Source organism: Meles meles, chromosome 18, assembly GCF_922984935.1.
Source record: "Meles meles chromosome 18, mMelMel3.1 paternal haplotype, whole genome shotgun sequence".
In the NCBI taxonomy this organism is placed as follows: domain Eukaryota; kingdom Metazoa; phylum Chordata; class Mammalia; order Carnivora; family Mustelidae; genus Meles; species Meles meles.
This window is the reverse complement of record NC_060083.1, coordinates 26,678,454-26,693,812: the sequence shown is the minus strand read 5'-3', so window position 1 is coordinate 26,693,812 and position 15,359 is coordinate 26,678,454. Positions and strand designations below refer to the sequence as shown.

General features: G+C 42.7%; 1 protein-coding gene, 1 long non-coding RNA gene and 1 other non-coding gene across 3 annotated transcripts; 1 reads left to right on the top strand and 2 right to left on the bottom strand.

Moving 5' to 3' along the window:
* Window positions 1–4,416: 4,416 nt before the first annotated feature.
* On the top strand, window positions 4,417–9,052 carry PEX12 (peroxisomal biogenesis factor 12). The gene is made up of 3 exons (XM_045983745.1): window positions 4,417–5,146; window positions 5,459–6,012; window positions 7,084–9,052. Exons 1-3 carry the CDS (start codon window positions 5,021–5,023, stop codon window positions 7,481–7,483), a joined length of 1,080 nt encoding a protein of 359 aa, XP_045839701.1. The 5' UTR covers window positions 4,417–5,020; the 3' UTR covers window positions 7,484–9,052.
* A 545-nt stretch (window positions 9,053–9,597) lies between these two features.
* LOC123930359 lies at window positions 9,598–9,694 on the bottom strand. Its single transcript, XR_006816072.1, has one exon. It is a non-coding gene; the product is annotated as a Z30 small nucleolar RNA (small nucleolar RNA).
* Window positions 9,695–9,972: 278 nt separating this feature from the next.
* LOC123928896 lies at window positions 9,973–12,001 on the bottom strand. The gene is made up of 2 exons (XR_006815846.1): window positions 11,600–12,001; window positions 9,973–10,461 (listed from the first exon to the last, which is right to left on the bottom strand). It is a non-coding gene; the product is annotated as an uncharacterized LOC123928896 (long non-coding RNA).
* Window positions 12,002–15,359: the final 3,358 nt, after the last annotated feature.

Here is a 15,359-nt window from a genome sequence, read left to right as displayed (position 1 = left end):
ATTCTGCTGTATAAATCCTTCAAGGAATTCCCATTGCACTTGAACTAAAATCTAGTCTCCTTCCCATGGCCAGAGTCCTTGCAGGGTTTGACCCCCCACCTTTAACATTTTATGCCTTTCAGTTACTCTACATTTCCTCTTTTGCTATCGCAGCCCTCACAAATGCCACACTCTTTCTCATCCTAGGGTCTTCACAAATACCGCCCCTCCTGACTCATAATCAACAACCCCATCCCCATGGTTGGCTCATAATTTGGTCTAACTGTAATCTTCTCAGAAAACAACTCTGTTTCCCCAATCTAAAAGGTTCTTCCCTCCTAGCCCACACTGCCACACCATCCCAGCCCTTATTCCATTTTATAAATTATGTGTTTATTTACTTATTATCTCCCTTTTCAACTAGAGTATAAATTCCATATCTGTTTTTACTATTTCATATCCAGCACCTAGCACAATGCCTGACACGTTACTTGGTATTTATTAAACAAACTGGCAAAGAACTAAAAGTAGCATTTAAGACCTTCCATAATCCACCCAAGTGTATGTTCAATATACTCTGTTATTCCTTTCTGTAGCTCTACAGTTAAAGTAAACTAAACAATTTGTTCCACCTACACACTCCTTACTAATCCCTTAGCCTGGAAAGCCCTACCTCTACCGTGACTTGCTCCAAAGGTACTCATTTTTTGAGATCCACCTAATTCACAGAATTTTCTCAGTGGTATATGTTATGGTATAAGGTACAGAAGGTACCAGGTTACATCACTGTATTAGAAAGCAACTGGCAAAGAGAAAATGAAATAAAATGTAAGGATAGAAACGTTTTTCGCTTTGGTTACATAGGCCAACATAGTGTTTCTATTTAAGCTAGTTTGTAGCGCCTTATTTCTCCCAGCTGATAGTTATCTCTTTCTTTACACTCACATTATACTATCTGATGGCTCTTAATACCACTTAATATATATATATACCTCTTAATATATATATAAATATATAATAAAATACTATATACTATATAATATGTATTATATAATAAAAACCTATATATAAAACACATAATACCTCTTAATACTTAAGTATACTTTTTATATGTCTTATTTATTAAAACATAAAACTGAGAGTGGGATCTATGCTGAGGTGGTTATTATTTGTTGGCTGTAATAATTGGCATTAATTGGGGGCACCTGGGTGGCTGTCAGTTAAGCGTTCAACTCTTGATTTTAGCTCAGGTCACGATCTCGGGGTGGTAAGATGCAGCCCCGAATGGGGCTCTGTGCTCAGTGAGAAGTCGGCTTGAGATTCTCTTTCCCTCTCCCCTCCCCCCAGCCCACACACTCTCTAAAATAAATAAACTCTTGGGGCGCCTGGGTGGCTCAGCGGGTTAAAGCCTCTGCCTTCAGCTCGGGTCATGATCCCAGGGTCCTGGGATCGAGCCCCGCATCGGGCTCTCTGCTTGGCTGGGAGCCTGCTTCCTCCTCTCTCTCTCTGCCTGCCTCTCTGCCTACTTGTGATCTCTATCTGTCAAATAAATGAATCTTTAAAAAAAAAAAATAAAAAAATAAAAAAAAAATAAAATAAATAAACTCTTAAAAAAAATAATAATTGGCATTAGTTATTTTTTTTACTGCTTCTCTTTTTTCTCTTGCAATAATTTCAATTTACTTTTGGGGCATCCTCAAAGGACTATTAATCAAGGTGTCTTGCCTTCTTTTTTTCCCCCTAAGATTTGTTTACTTAAAAGTGAGTGAGCAAGTGTGCAGCGAGGTGGGGGGGGGGGCAGAGAATCCTAAGCAGACTCTACAATGAGCATGGAACTGGGTACCAACTGATCTTACAACCCTGAGATCATGACCTGAGCTGAAACCAAGAGTCAGACACCTAACTGGCTTAGCCAGCAGAAACCCCAGTCTTGCCCTCTTCTAAGAATGAAACAGAGTGGACAGGAAATCTGGTTTTTTTGTTTGTTTGTTTGTTTTTGTTTTTTACTAAAGTGAGGAGGTGGGGAAGAGCTATCAAAGCTTCATATATATATATATATATATATATATATATATATGTTTTATAAACAGTGTTAAATGCCAGTTTGGGGTCATTTAACAAAATTCAAATTTCTCAGGTTTTTTTTGTTTGTGGACAGGAAATCTGAACCAAGGTAGGGCAATAGCCATTTGAATCATAAGTACAGTGACAGAAAGTTGTTGAAGCTCATTCATGCAACAACACTGCTTGGGTGAGACTACTAATTCTTGCTGGAGACATCCAATACAACAGTAGTTCCTGTCCTTTTTAGAGATGGCTTTCCTCATTTTGTTAACTACTCCATACATTTCCAAACATTTTTTTAAATATTAGCTTGTTTCTTCTGCTTGTAAACAAAGAACTCTAATTGATACAAATGTTAATTTCCCACTTGTAGTTGATGCTAAGTCTCAACTTCGTTCTTTTGTAGTTCAAATAAGAAAAGTCTGCATATAATAGCTACTATTTGTAACCCTGAAACTAAGAATACATTATATGTTAATTTAAAAAATCCTCACAACCCTATGATACATTATGATTTCCACTTTATAGATGAGATTGAGACCCAGAGAGGCTATGTCGGTGCCTGAGGTATCAGCCACAGTAAGTGGGGGCTGAACCAGAATCGAACTTATGTAGTGAAATCTGAAGCCTGGCCTCATATTGTATGACTCTGAGTTGCCTGAATCTTCCTCTTCATCTTCAGCAGGGTCAGTCTGCCAATGCTTGAGGTCTCCAGTGATGGGGGGACTTAGTCTGGTGTCAGCCCTGCCTCTCCTTTCCTATCCTGGTTGTGCCACTCCCAGCCCCTCTGCCACACTGACCTGCGTGAAGTCCTTCGAAATAGAACCTCACTGTGTCCTTTCCCTATCTGTCCCTCTTTATGGTGCTTTCTCTGTCTGAAATGTCTAGCCACAGTCTGGCTGGAAAATGCACTTCAAAATCTGCTGTATTCCATGGACTCTAAAACATCACTGATTTTAAGATGCACCTTGATTTTATGTTCACTTGAGAAAGAAAAATTCTGCCAGCTAAACTTTGACACAATGCCTTATCACTTGGAATTTTTATTGTTATTGAAAGAAGCTCAGTAGACGTAGTTTATTGTTTACTACCCATGTCCCTAAAAAAAATAACAGAAATAAATTGGGTAAGTTAGTCCTAAAAAACAAACAAACAAAAAACCAACCAAACAAACAAAAACTATTGCTAGAGCACCCAATATTTGTCAGGTGCTTTATATACAGTATCTCTAGTCCTTGAATTTCTGTAAGGTAAAAGTCTTCCATCAACGTGATTGTCGCTGGCAGGTTATTTGGTAGAGTAAAAAACACGTTTAGAACTATAAGATTAACTTGCAAGATTTTATTGAAACAAATTTTGAGGGTTCTCATTACTCAAACCAATGGTCTTTACGCCATAAATTCCTGTTAGGCCTTAGGCCGTGAATACCTTCTATTCCTAACCACTTAGCATAGAAGTAGGGAGGGGCTGGAGAGAAAGAGGAATGGTTGAACTTTAACTCACTGAAATTCAATAAACCCCTATAAGCAACTCAAAAGGAGGCAAAGTTGCACACGATGTAAAAGCATTTTTGCAAACCCTAAGGTAAATTGCGTTAATTCTGCAATACAAACAGTGAAAAGTACCATCTGCCAAGCGTCCCCAGTTCATTCTAGTTAGAACACATCGGGATCCCTCCGTCTTAACACGTATTCATCCCCCTGCGACACATCCAAACGTGTACGGCAGCAGGAACCATTTTCATCGAGTGTGCAAGTGCCTAGTTATGCTTGAACACATCTACACCTAGGAGACTGTTAATCTACCAGCTGGAATGGAAAGTAATAGTTCCCAGTTCCAACGGACTGCAGGAACCTTTTTCATCCTATCATCTTTTTCATAACTGGCAACAAAGCTAAAGGCTTCTATCCCCAGGGGCGTTGCTCCAAATCCTTCCCGGAAGGGGGCAGAATATAAATTAACTACCGCCCCCGCCGCGTGCACAGAGACCTTCCATACGTCCACATTCCCTGTTGTTCTCCCACCCCTAACTAAATCGCCCAAGGGAACACAGGCCTCAGCAGCAGGCCCGAACTCTTGGCTCCTGGCGCCAGGTGTCTCCGCAGCGCCCCGAACATCCTGCCGAAAAGACTCTGCAGAGGGAGATTCAGAGCTGTGGCTTCCCACCGAGGATGCGAAGCAAAATCAGCTTTAAAAAAAATAAAAGTAAATAACACAAACGGACAGAGAATTCCACTCTAAGCCCCCAAGTGAATCCTTTAATTTCAGCGCGAGCGGAAGCGGAAGCGGAAGCGGACGTCCTGGAGGTATCATAGAGTTTGCTACTTCCGGTTCCCGGGCCACGTTCCGGGCTAGAGCGCCTCTCCATCGTCGGCCGTCCCAATCGCCGGCCCCTTCTATTTCCGGGTGCGGCTTCTATCAGAGCTGAGGCCTGTCTTCCAACGTGGCGTCTTGCGTCTTTCGCGCCTCGCCGGGGGTCTGTGCACAAGGATCGGCGCGGGCACGTCGCGGCCAACAGCTGGAGCCGGCCCTCGAGTACCGGGTCCGCACTGGCACCTCTAACCCTTCAGAGCTGGCTGGCTTTTAAGCCCTCGCGACTGAGAGCCCTTGATTCGCAGCCTCCAGGACTGCAGCTCTAGAAGAGAGCACCCCTTCGGCCGTACCTGTATCCCATAGGCATGCTTTGCCCTGTGAGGTGCAGCATTTGACAAGTCACCCCTACCCCATGTTACCACTTCCACAATTTCTGCCACGTCTGCCTTAATTTCGTTCTTAACCTCCTTGATGTGAGACCCCTCCCCCTCTCTGCCTCGAGAAGAGCTCCCCCTCCCCCGCCCCCAGTTCTGTAAAAGGAGTTTTGGGTCTCTTGCAGAAAGATTACCTTTAATAAGACTGAGACCCCGTTTGATAAGTAAAACAAGTTCATGCTTACTAAAGAGTTTGTGGGCAAAGCGAAACCCAGTGCACATAAGAAACTATGGCTGAGCACGGGGCTCACATCACGACTGCTTCTGTGGTGGATGACCAGCCATCCATCTTTGAGGTGGTAGCACAGGACAGTTTAATGACAGCAGTGAGACCTGCTCTTCAGCATGTGGTCAAGGTAAGATATTGATTCTCTGAAAGGTTTTAGGGACGGCTGGGTGAAAACCAAGCAGTTTACTTGGTTGGCTAGGTTTTGAAATTGCCAATTAGCATGTAATTCATATCCTGTGGTTTAATGGTTCTTGAGTCCCTGTTACGTGTAGAGCCCTGTACTGAATACCTAGCACTTCAGAGAAAATAGGGCAGATCCCCCAAAGAAGTGACTTGTTTAAGCCCAAAGTATCAGAATTTAGAGGAAAAAACGGAAATGTGAATACAACACATAGTAATTGTGAAATGGAATGAAATTCATTTATTAATTTACTTTTAGGTTCTTGCAGAATCAAATCCTGCCCACTATGGCTTCTTTTGGAGGTGGTTTGATGAAATCTTCACCCTGCTAGATCTTCTGCTCCAGCAGCATTATCTGTCTAAAACCAGTGCCTCATTTTCTGAAAATTTTTATGGCTTAAAGCGCATTGTAATGGGGGACACACACAAGCCTGAGAGACTGGCCAGTGCTGGTCTCCCAAAGCGGCAGCTGTGGAAGTCAGTTGTGTTCCTGGTTCTTCTTCCCTACCTGAAAGTGAAGCTGGAGAAGCTTGTTTCTAGCCTGAGGGAAGAGGATGAATATTCTATCCATCCCCCTTCTTCCCGCTGGAAACAGTTTTATAGAGCCTTCCTGGCAGCCTACCCATTTGTTAACATGGCATGGGAAGGCTGGTTTTTTGTACAACAACTTCGATACATCCTAGGAAAGGCTCAGCATCACTCACCATTGCTGAGGCTGGCTGGAGTTCGGCTAGGTCGACTTACAGTTCAAGATATACAAGCTCTGGAGCACAAAGCAGCTGAAGCCAGCAGAATGCAGCAACCAGACAGGAGGTAAGCCTTTAACATTTCCCCAAACCTTTCACTAAGAAATTCTAAAATCTTAACCTAATTTTATGAAACTCGCCTCCCTCAGTCCACTTTGAGGTATTTCATAAATCAAAGGAAAATTCTTGTGTCCACACAACACGAGTTGCCCTCCTGGTAACCTTCCTCATCACACTAGCTACATTTTTATGCCTGCTTGCTGTGTGCCAGGCCCTGTGCTAGCTGTTCGCTTCACATACATTATCTCAATTCTCCTGACAACTTAATGAAATAAATTTATTACCTCGTTTAAGACCTAAGAAACTAAAACCTAATAGCCAAGTACCTTGCCAAGGCCACATAGCTAGAAGGTGGCAGAACTGAGATTCAAGCCAGATCAACAGTTCTCAAGACTGTGCTTTAACCACAATGCCACTGTTTCTAATTAGTATTTATGTTCTCCTACAACTTCAAATATACAGTCCTCGATATTGCTAAGTTATTTTTGTTAAGTGAGTTGTTTCTTTTTTCGATACACTATCTTATACATACATACACACACACACACACACACACACACCTATATAACTAATGTCTCACTAATTTCTTTTTCAAAACAAAAAAACAAAACCCTAGTCATTAAATACAAAGTTTAGTTCCTATACTCCCCAAACACTGGAGGTCAGAAACAGGAAATAATTTTGGGACGCCTGGGTGGCTCAGTGGGTTGGGCCTCTGCCTTCGGCTCGGGTCATGATCTCAGGGTCCTGGGATCGAGCCCCGCATCGGGCTCTCTGCTCAGGGGGGAGCCTGCTTCCTCCTCTCTCTCTGCCTGCCTCTCTACCTACTTGTGATCTCTCTCTTTCTCTCAAATAAATAAATAAACAAAATCGTTAAAAAAAAAAAAAAGAAAAGAAAAAGGAAATAATTTCGAATGGATACTAGAGGAGACGGTGCCAATCTAGCAACTACTCAAAATCCAAACTGAATCGGTGATTCTGATGAAAAGTGTAAGAGGTATATTTATATTAGTCATTCTGTGATCAAACCTAAATAAACAGTTTCTCCTTTTGCCTCTTTGTTCTATTCGTCTATCAGTGTTGGTGAGAAGATAAAGTCAGCTCTGAAGAAAGCCTTGGGAGGCGCTGCCTTATCCCTCTCTACTGGCCTTTCTGTGGGAGTATTCTTTCTGCAGTTCCTTGAGTGGTGGTACTCATCTGAAAATCAAGAAACTATCAAATCACTGACTGCCCTGCCTACTCCACCACCACCTGTACACCTAGACTACAATTCTGATTCTCCTCTGTTACCCAAAATGAAGACTGTGTGCCCACTGTGTCGCAAAACCCGGGTAAATGATACTGTTCTTGCCACCTCTGGCTATGTGTTTTGTTATCGCTGTGTATTTAATTATGTGAGGAGTCACCAAGCTTGTCCCATAACAGGTTATCCAACAGAAGTACAACATCTCATTAAACTGTATTCCCCTGAAAACTAAAGGGATTAGCATTTTATCTCACAACAAAATTATTGCACCATAAGGCTGAGAAACTGATTTTCAGCACCGTACATAGCATTGTTTGATTCTTCTCATCCTTAATTCATAACTATATGAACTTTACCCAACTAGAGTTGACCCCTGAATGACATGTGTGTTAACGGTGCCAACACAACCCCCCCCAGTAGAAAATTCATGTATAACTTTGACTCCCCCAAAATGTAATTACTAATAGCCTACTATTGACCGGAAGCCTTACTGCTGATATAAACAATCATTAATACATTCTGTATATTAGATGTATTATAGCCTGTATACTTGCAGTAAAGATAAAAATACTTAAGTCATAACAGAAATACATTTATACCGTAAAAAATCCACATATAAGTGGACCCACACAATTCAAATCTGTGTTCAAAGGTCAGCTGTATATGGATTTCTTTAAAAGGATATATCCATTGATCTAACCATTTAACCAGCTCTCTAGACTCCTATTTAGAGTTTAGCAAGCTGGCTAGAATAACAGAATCAGGATTGACAGGGGACATGAAGGTCAGTGTAGAGGAAGTGGATGAAAGAGGATAGTACAGAAGCTTTTCCTTAAAGAGCAAGAGGTATAAAATCTCAGGAGAAACCCAAGTTAGACCTCATGAAGTGGGTGATAGGGAAGCAGGCATTTTCTTGAGAAAAGCAAGCATTTATCCGCCCTGAGGAAAAGATTTTATTAGTTTGCAAACCATGTGAAATGTTGACCTGCTCTTCACAGAAATATTTGGAGACACTTGAGAAAAACAAAGCACCTTCCATATACTGTGACCCACTTTAAGTAGCATATGCTACAGTGTAATCAAGTAAGATTCCTTTATGAGCCATACATATCTTTTCTTGGGGAACTATTTAAAAATAGAGATTTAGCATATACTCAGAGCTGTCTAAAGATTTCAGTGTGATGAAAGCAAAATGAGTAAGCAATCAAGAGATGACATAACATACTGATTTAACTATGATTGTGCAAAAGAACCTTTTAATAAGCTCTTTCTTCTTGCTGTTAAGAGTTTGCTAAATGGGCACGAGTTACTCTGGCTATTACTAAGTTTCTATGAAACGCTTAAGTAAATTTTAAAAATAAATGTTTTTGGCAAAGAGTTGTTCCAAGTAGTCATAATTTTGTGGAAACTTAAAGGTTACTTGAGGTGGGGACACCTGGGTGGTTCAGTTGCTTAAGTGGCCTCCAACTCTTGGTTTGGGCTCAGGTCATGATCTCAGGGTGGTGAGATCAAGCCACACAGTGGGCCCTGCAGCTCAGCACGGAGTCAGTTTGGGATTCTCTCTCCCTCTCCCCTGCCCCCTCCCCGGCTTACATGCGTGCCTGCACACGTGTTCTCTCTCTCTCTTGCTCGCTCTCAAATAAATAAATCTTAAAATTACTCGAGGTATTTAAAGTACATTTTTCATTCAGACCACCTTTGACTTTGAAGTATTTTTGTATTGACATTTTGCTTTTTTTGCTAATCCAATACTTGGGAGAAAAAACCTTTACAGCAACAGCAAGAATTCAGCTTTGTGTGAAATACCCTGTATTAGAAATACCATAGAAACACTTAAGTTATGTAGTAAAATTCATGCCACTGGATTTTCAGGTTGGTGAAAATATAAGGGTAGCGGAAGGATGAAAATAATTTAAGCACCTCTGCTGAGGTAAGTGTTTTCTAATATTTTAATTCATTTAGCAATTCAAAGCACATTTTCTGATAGCATGAAGTTGATCAAATTCAATTTTGAAATGTAATAACCTATGGATTTGAAAAAATTATTAACATTTTTCTGTATCATAAGAAGAATATAATGGATATTTGTTAAAGTTCATGTTAAATTGCAAGGTTTTACCAAAACAAACACCACAGCTAATTAAACAAAGAAAACTGAACCAGATTCCATTGAAAATAATGTAGTCCTCCACGAAGATATCAAAGCCAGATTCTTCACCTCAACCTAAGAAGGAAAACATGAAAGTATCAGCAATCCAAAAGAGTATCCAAGAAACACTCATACATAATAAAATCAGTATCCAAATAGAAAAGAACATCCCAATGTGGAAAAACCACAATCAGAATCAGCTCAGAGAGAAGATTAAAGAATCATACCCTGGTCAGAGCCATCACAGAGGCAATGGCAATACCAGGTCAGACTATACTTCACTCATCATCGCATCATTGTATTTCACATCCTTATGTACCTAAGAGCAGCCCATTCTTTTTTTTCACATCCAAGAAGACTTAGGTTAACCTATGAAAAAATAAAGCCTTCTATATAGTTAAGTTTCAATCAACCATGGGCTTTTAGTAAATATTTTCCACTATGCTTGCTTTACAGACTCTGCTGTACAAAAAAATGCAAACTTGAAGAAGTTTTGGTTTTGAGGAGCTTTTTCGTTTTTGAAATATAGGCATGGAGAAGCTTTTTTGGTTCAAACACTTTTTTTTTTTTTGTAATGAGTCCAAACACCATGCATGATAAAATTCCAGGGACGTCTGTGAAGGGATTTACAGTCTAATTCTAAAGCAAAAACTTTAGGAAAGATCTTTGACTAAATTCCATTATAAAGTAGCCTTCTGTTCATTTAATATAAAAATATGATTTACAATTCTGCTGCCAACAAAGATAAAAAGTATAGTCATAAAGTTTTTATATTGAAATCTTCTATCTTAAGAATGCTAGACCCCGAGAGACTATGTTTTGCCGAAGGTCCACAGCAAATTAACTAACAGTAGAGCTGAAAGAGAACAAAGGTCTGATTACCAGATTTATATTTTTTCACTACCAACTAATCTGAGGTTTAATGTCAATTTTCTTCAGGCCACAGGCAAGATAAAAGAAGCAATGCAGGGGCTCCTGGGTGGCTCAGTCAATGGATCGTGGGACTCTTGATCTTAACTGTGAGTTTGAGCCCCACACTGGGTGTAGAGATTACATAAAATCTTAAAAAAAAAAAAAAAAAAGCAATGCAAAGTCTAGGTAATTCACAACCTGAATAATCAATTTCTGAATAAGAAGGCTGACTGCATTTCATTGATTCTAAACGACACCTTCTGGTGGTATGCTATCACCGACATGGAAAAGTACTTGGATCACCATGTCACCCTCCCCAGCCTACAGTATCGAAGTTACCATTCTGGAGACAGCGCATGCTTCCTTCAGCCATCCATAAATGTCAGTAGATTGAGGGGCGCCTGGGTGGCTCAGTGGGTTATAGCCTCTGCCTACGACTCTGGTCCTGATCCCAGGGTACTGGGATCCAGCCCAGCATTGGGCTCTCTGCTCAACAGGGAGCCTGCTTCCTCCTCTCTCTCTGCCTGCCTCTCTGCCTACCTGTGATCTCTGTCTGTCAAATAAATAAAATCTTAAAAAAAAAAAAAAGTCAATAGATTGATACTCCTTAGTTTAAAACTGGCAGCTGCTGGTCTGTGTTAGCCATTCAGCAACTAAACTCCATTAAAAGAGAGAAATTAACAAAGCTCCTGTTTTACAGGAGTTATGCTTGAGCCTTTAGCTCATCATCCTCGACAGGCGAAGTACGTGTTAAAAATGAGGAAAGCAGAGGCTGAGAGAACTTTGTCTAAAAGCAGGCAACTTGGGAGCAGAGCTCCAAGTGAGCTCCCACCATACCCAGCCAGCACACGTCCCTAATTCTCTTCTTCAGCACACTTTGCTCCATCTGGAGGGCCTCCCTCAGTCCCTGCAATCTGGAGAACGCCTAATTACAGTTTTAAAACCTTACTCAAACGTCACCTTCTCAGTAAAGTGGTCTCCAACCCTCAGTCATCCTCTCTTCTGCCTCCACAGCACTCCTCCCACCACAGCACGCATCACGTGTCACTTACTCACCCATGCACATCCCTCACATCCCGTCTATCCTACCAGACCCTTAACACTGAGTTCCCCAAGAACCAGGGCAGCGTCTTACCGGCCTTTGCATCCATTACACTCAGAACGGTGTCTGATACATAGGACGAGGGTCAATAAACGAACGTTTAATTTAGTCAATGGGCACCCCCCCCCCAAACCTTAAGCTCCACGATTATAAAAGCATCAGCCCAATACATAAAGCCAACTTACCTCCAACATTGCAGGTGGGTAAGGAACATACCTCAAGCATCTCTAAGCCCTCCCTCCCCCAGCTTCTACCTCAAGGCTGTCTCCGCGATGCCTGGCGCAGGACAACGAGTGCTGACACTCGACACAACAATGAAAATAAAGTCCAACGTTCCCAACTTCTGAAAGACTGAGAGGAACCGTCCTTGCGGACAAACACGAGAAAGGCCGAAGCCAGGGGCTCGAACCAAAGCCTCATACAGGAGTCCGCAGCCGCTTTCTGAATTCCTCAAGCTCCTATGCCCTATCTCAGGAGGCCTGTAGAGACTAAGAGCAGCCGACCCTCCGCCTTTCGGTGGCCGGCTAAACCCAGCCCCGGTCCCGCTTCCCGCTTCCCGCTCCCCGCCTGCCCGGCCTCGGGGCCCCGCGGGCTTCCCCTAGCCCAGTAAAGCCCTCACGAAGCAACCAATCCTACGGCCGCCAGTGGGTCACGTGGAGCAGCCAATCGGAGGGCGAGGTGAACGCCTGGGGGGCGGAGCGGGCCCGAAGGCGGAAGCGTCTTCTGCGTGGTGTTCCCGGGGGTTGTTCGAGTGCGAGCTAACGCGTTTCTAGGGTCTGAGCGGTTCCTACCTTCCTCCCTACTCCCTCCTTTGGACTTTGGGACGGCTGTTGCCCGTTGCGCTTCACAACTGCAAAGGGCATCTGAGAGAATTGTGCCTTGGATTTCCGGGGAAAATGACTGATTCAGATAGTGATCCAGCAGGAATTGCTGCGCATGTCGGATTCCCGCGGGAGAGCTAGGGTTTGGGTGGGCAGTGGAGGGATATGTGCCTTTGGGTTCCGAAGCTCTTTGGCTGGCCGGGAACGTGGACTCTTCCTCAATAAGTCGGAGGTGCCCCCAAGAAAAGTGCCGCCAAATATCAAAGAAATGCAAAGGGAAGACTTCCTGGGAGAGGTGGCATTTGATTTGAGTCTTGAAAGATGGTTACATTTTTAAAAATCAGGAGATTCTGGGAGAAGGAATAATTTAACGCCTGAATTAAGTGAGAAAGCTTGGGGAACTTAAATTTAGGTAAAGTCAAAAAAGTGTAGTGTTTCAAAAAATTCGGTGAGTTAGAAACACCAGGAAGAAACTTAATGTATATATCCTCTAGCATCAAAGACAACAAAAACCCAAAAACGCCTGGGGCACAACCCAGATATTTTGGGATTGAAGCCCAGGGAATTGTATTTTTTTTTTTTAAAGATTTTATTTATTTATTTGACAGAGAGAGAGATCACAAGTAGGCAGAGAGGCAGGCAGAGAGAGAGGAGGAAGCAGGCTCCCTGCAGAGCAGAGAGCCCGATGCGGGGCTCGATCCCAGGACCCTGAGATCATGACCCGAGCCGAAGGCAGCGGCTTAATCCACTGAGCCACCCAGGCGCCCCTGTATTTTTTTTTTTTTTAAGATTTTATTTATTCATTTGACAGACAGAGATCACAAGTAGGCAGAGAGGCAGGCAGAGAGAGAGAGGGAGAAACAGGCTCTCCACTGAGCAGAGAGCCCGATGCGGGGCTCGATCCCAGGACTCTGGGATCATGACCTGAGCCGAAGGCAGAGGCTTTAACTCACTGAGCCACCCAGGTGCCCCCCACGGAATTGTATTTTTAAGAGGTGCCCCATGGTGGATTCTGATTCACACCGAAGTTTGAGGACCATTATTAGTGTTAAAGAAAGGGGGCGGTAGGAGATGGAGCATATGCACCTGTGTGTGTGTGTTTTTTTAAGGATTTATTTATTTATTTGACAGACAGAGATCACAAGTAGGCAGAGAGGCAGGCAGAGAGAGAGGGAAGCAGGCTCCCTGCCGAGCAGAGAGCCCCATGCGAGGCTCGATCCCAGGACCCTGGGATCATGACCTGAGCCGAAAGCAGAGGCTTAACCCACTGAGCCACCCAGGCGCCCCTGCACCTGTGTTTTTAAATCGATCAAAGGAAGGGGAACCTGGGTGGCTCAGTCCTTAAGCATCTGCCTTCAGCTCAGGTCATGATCCCAGGGTTTTGGAACCAAGGCCCGCATCGCATCCCATCTGTCTCCCCGCTCTGCGGGAAGCCTTCTCCCTCTCCCACTCCCCTTGCTTGTGCTCCCTCTCTCGCTGTGTCTCTCTGTCAGATAAATAAATAAAATCTTATTCTCGCTTCTTGGCCTTTTGGCTAAGATCAAGTATAAAAATCTTAAAAAAAAAAAAAAGATCAAAGGAAGGCAAAGTGAAAGAAGGGGAGCTATTGCAAGTGATTGCAATGGTCTAGGTGAGAGCTAACAACCGAGATTGGGATTGTGGCAGTAGAAATGGAGAGGTGGCCTATGAAACGCATGTGAGGAATGTGATGAGTGTCAGGGATGGGTAGAAGGTGTCAACGTAAATAAAGAGGAAAACTGAGGCAAGCTTAAAATGGTCAAAAAGATGAATTATTTATTTAGCAATAGCAGAGGAGCTGCTGTTCAAGACATGCAAACTGTAGGAAACAACAGTGAGTTTCTTGAGGATTTGGGGTTGACTATATATATGGGCAGTGAATGTAAGGAGAGCTCAGAGACTGTTAAAATAAAAAACAAAGGGAGACCAGCTTTGAAAATTCACCAAGCAGACAAAACCATTCCAGTCATACAAACAAAACTCAATCCAGCTTCTTCTGCAAGACCATCCCCACCTGGGTCATTTTTTGTTCATACCTCTGGAAACCATGAGCAAAACTTCCTAAGGCTGATATGAGACAACCCATGACCAACTCCCTATCATTGAAGAAAATTCCAATGTCAGCTTTCCGTAAACCACAAATCAATGGAAAATGAGACTCTCAGTCCTTAAGTTTTATTTTCTTACAGGTGCATGTGTGAGATTCTTCATTTTATATCCTCCAGTTCCATTTTAGATTACAATTCCTTCAGAAAGGACATGAAGAAATAAAAGGGAAGAATGAAGAAAAATGGAGTGTTTTCTGTACCAGACCTATTGAGGATTTCCATTGTACTTTAGGGTCATGGGAGGGTAGACAGTGAAGATAATGGGTCTTTCTTTGCATGTGCTATTTTTCTCCCTGGTTTCTCCTTCCTTCCCCATTTCTCCCTCTCAACCTGGTACATTCTTACTTGCAGGTTCCAGCCCACATGCCACCTCATTAATGAAATCTTATTCTCACGAGCACAGTTATTGTCACTCCTCAGAACACCCAGAGCACACTGTTCATCCGTTGTTAATGCTTCCGCGTGGCACTAGGGTATAGTGGCCATACATTTGTGGCTATTCAAAGAGTTGAATGAGCACGTAAGAGAACACACAACAGAGTGCTCACCTGATGTTATTATATATGTCATATTGCAATGAATTCATACATGTTTTCCTGGTCTAGACATGTGTCTCATTCCGGCCAACAGTAACGCTGCATGGCAGTGCTGGTAAATGAGATTTGGAATTAGATCGACAAGGTTTCAGATCCCAGCTCTGTTACTTACTAGGTGTGTAGCCTTGAGCTTTACTTCCCGGAATTCAGTTTCTTCATTTATAAGATGGTGAAAAGAATGCATGTCTTACACGTTGCTATGAGGACAACTTGAGACAATCAAAACTGCATAGCTGGCCCAAAGAAGGCAGTCACTAGATGCCAGTTTTTATTGTGACGTGTAGTCCCAGAGCATAGCACCACATACAGAACACAGTAAGTGCTTCATAATTGCTTATCAAATGAAAAATGGACATGGTATGCCAAGCATGATGCTAAGCTCTTTAAGTACATCATCTCATC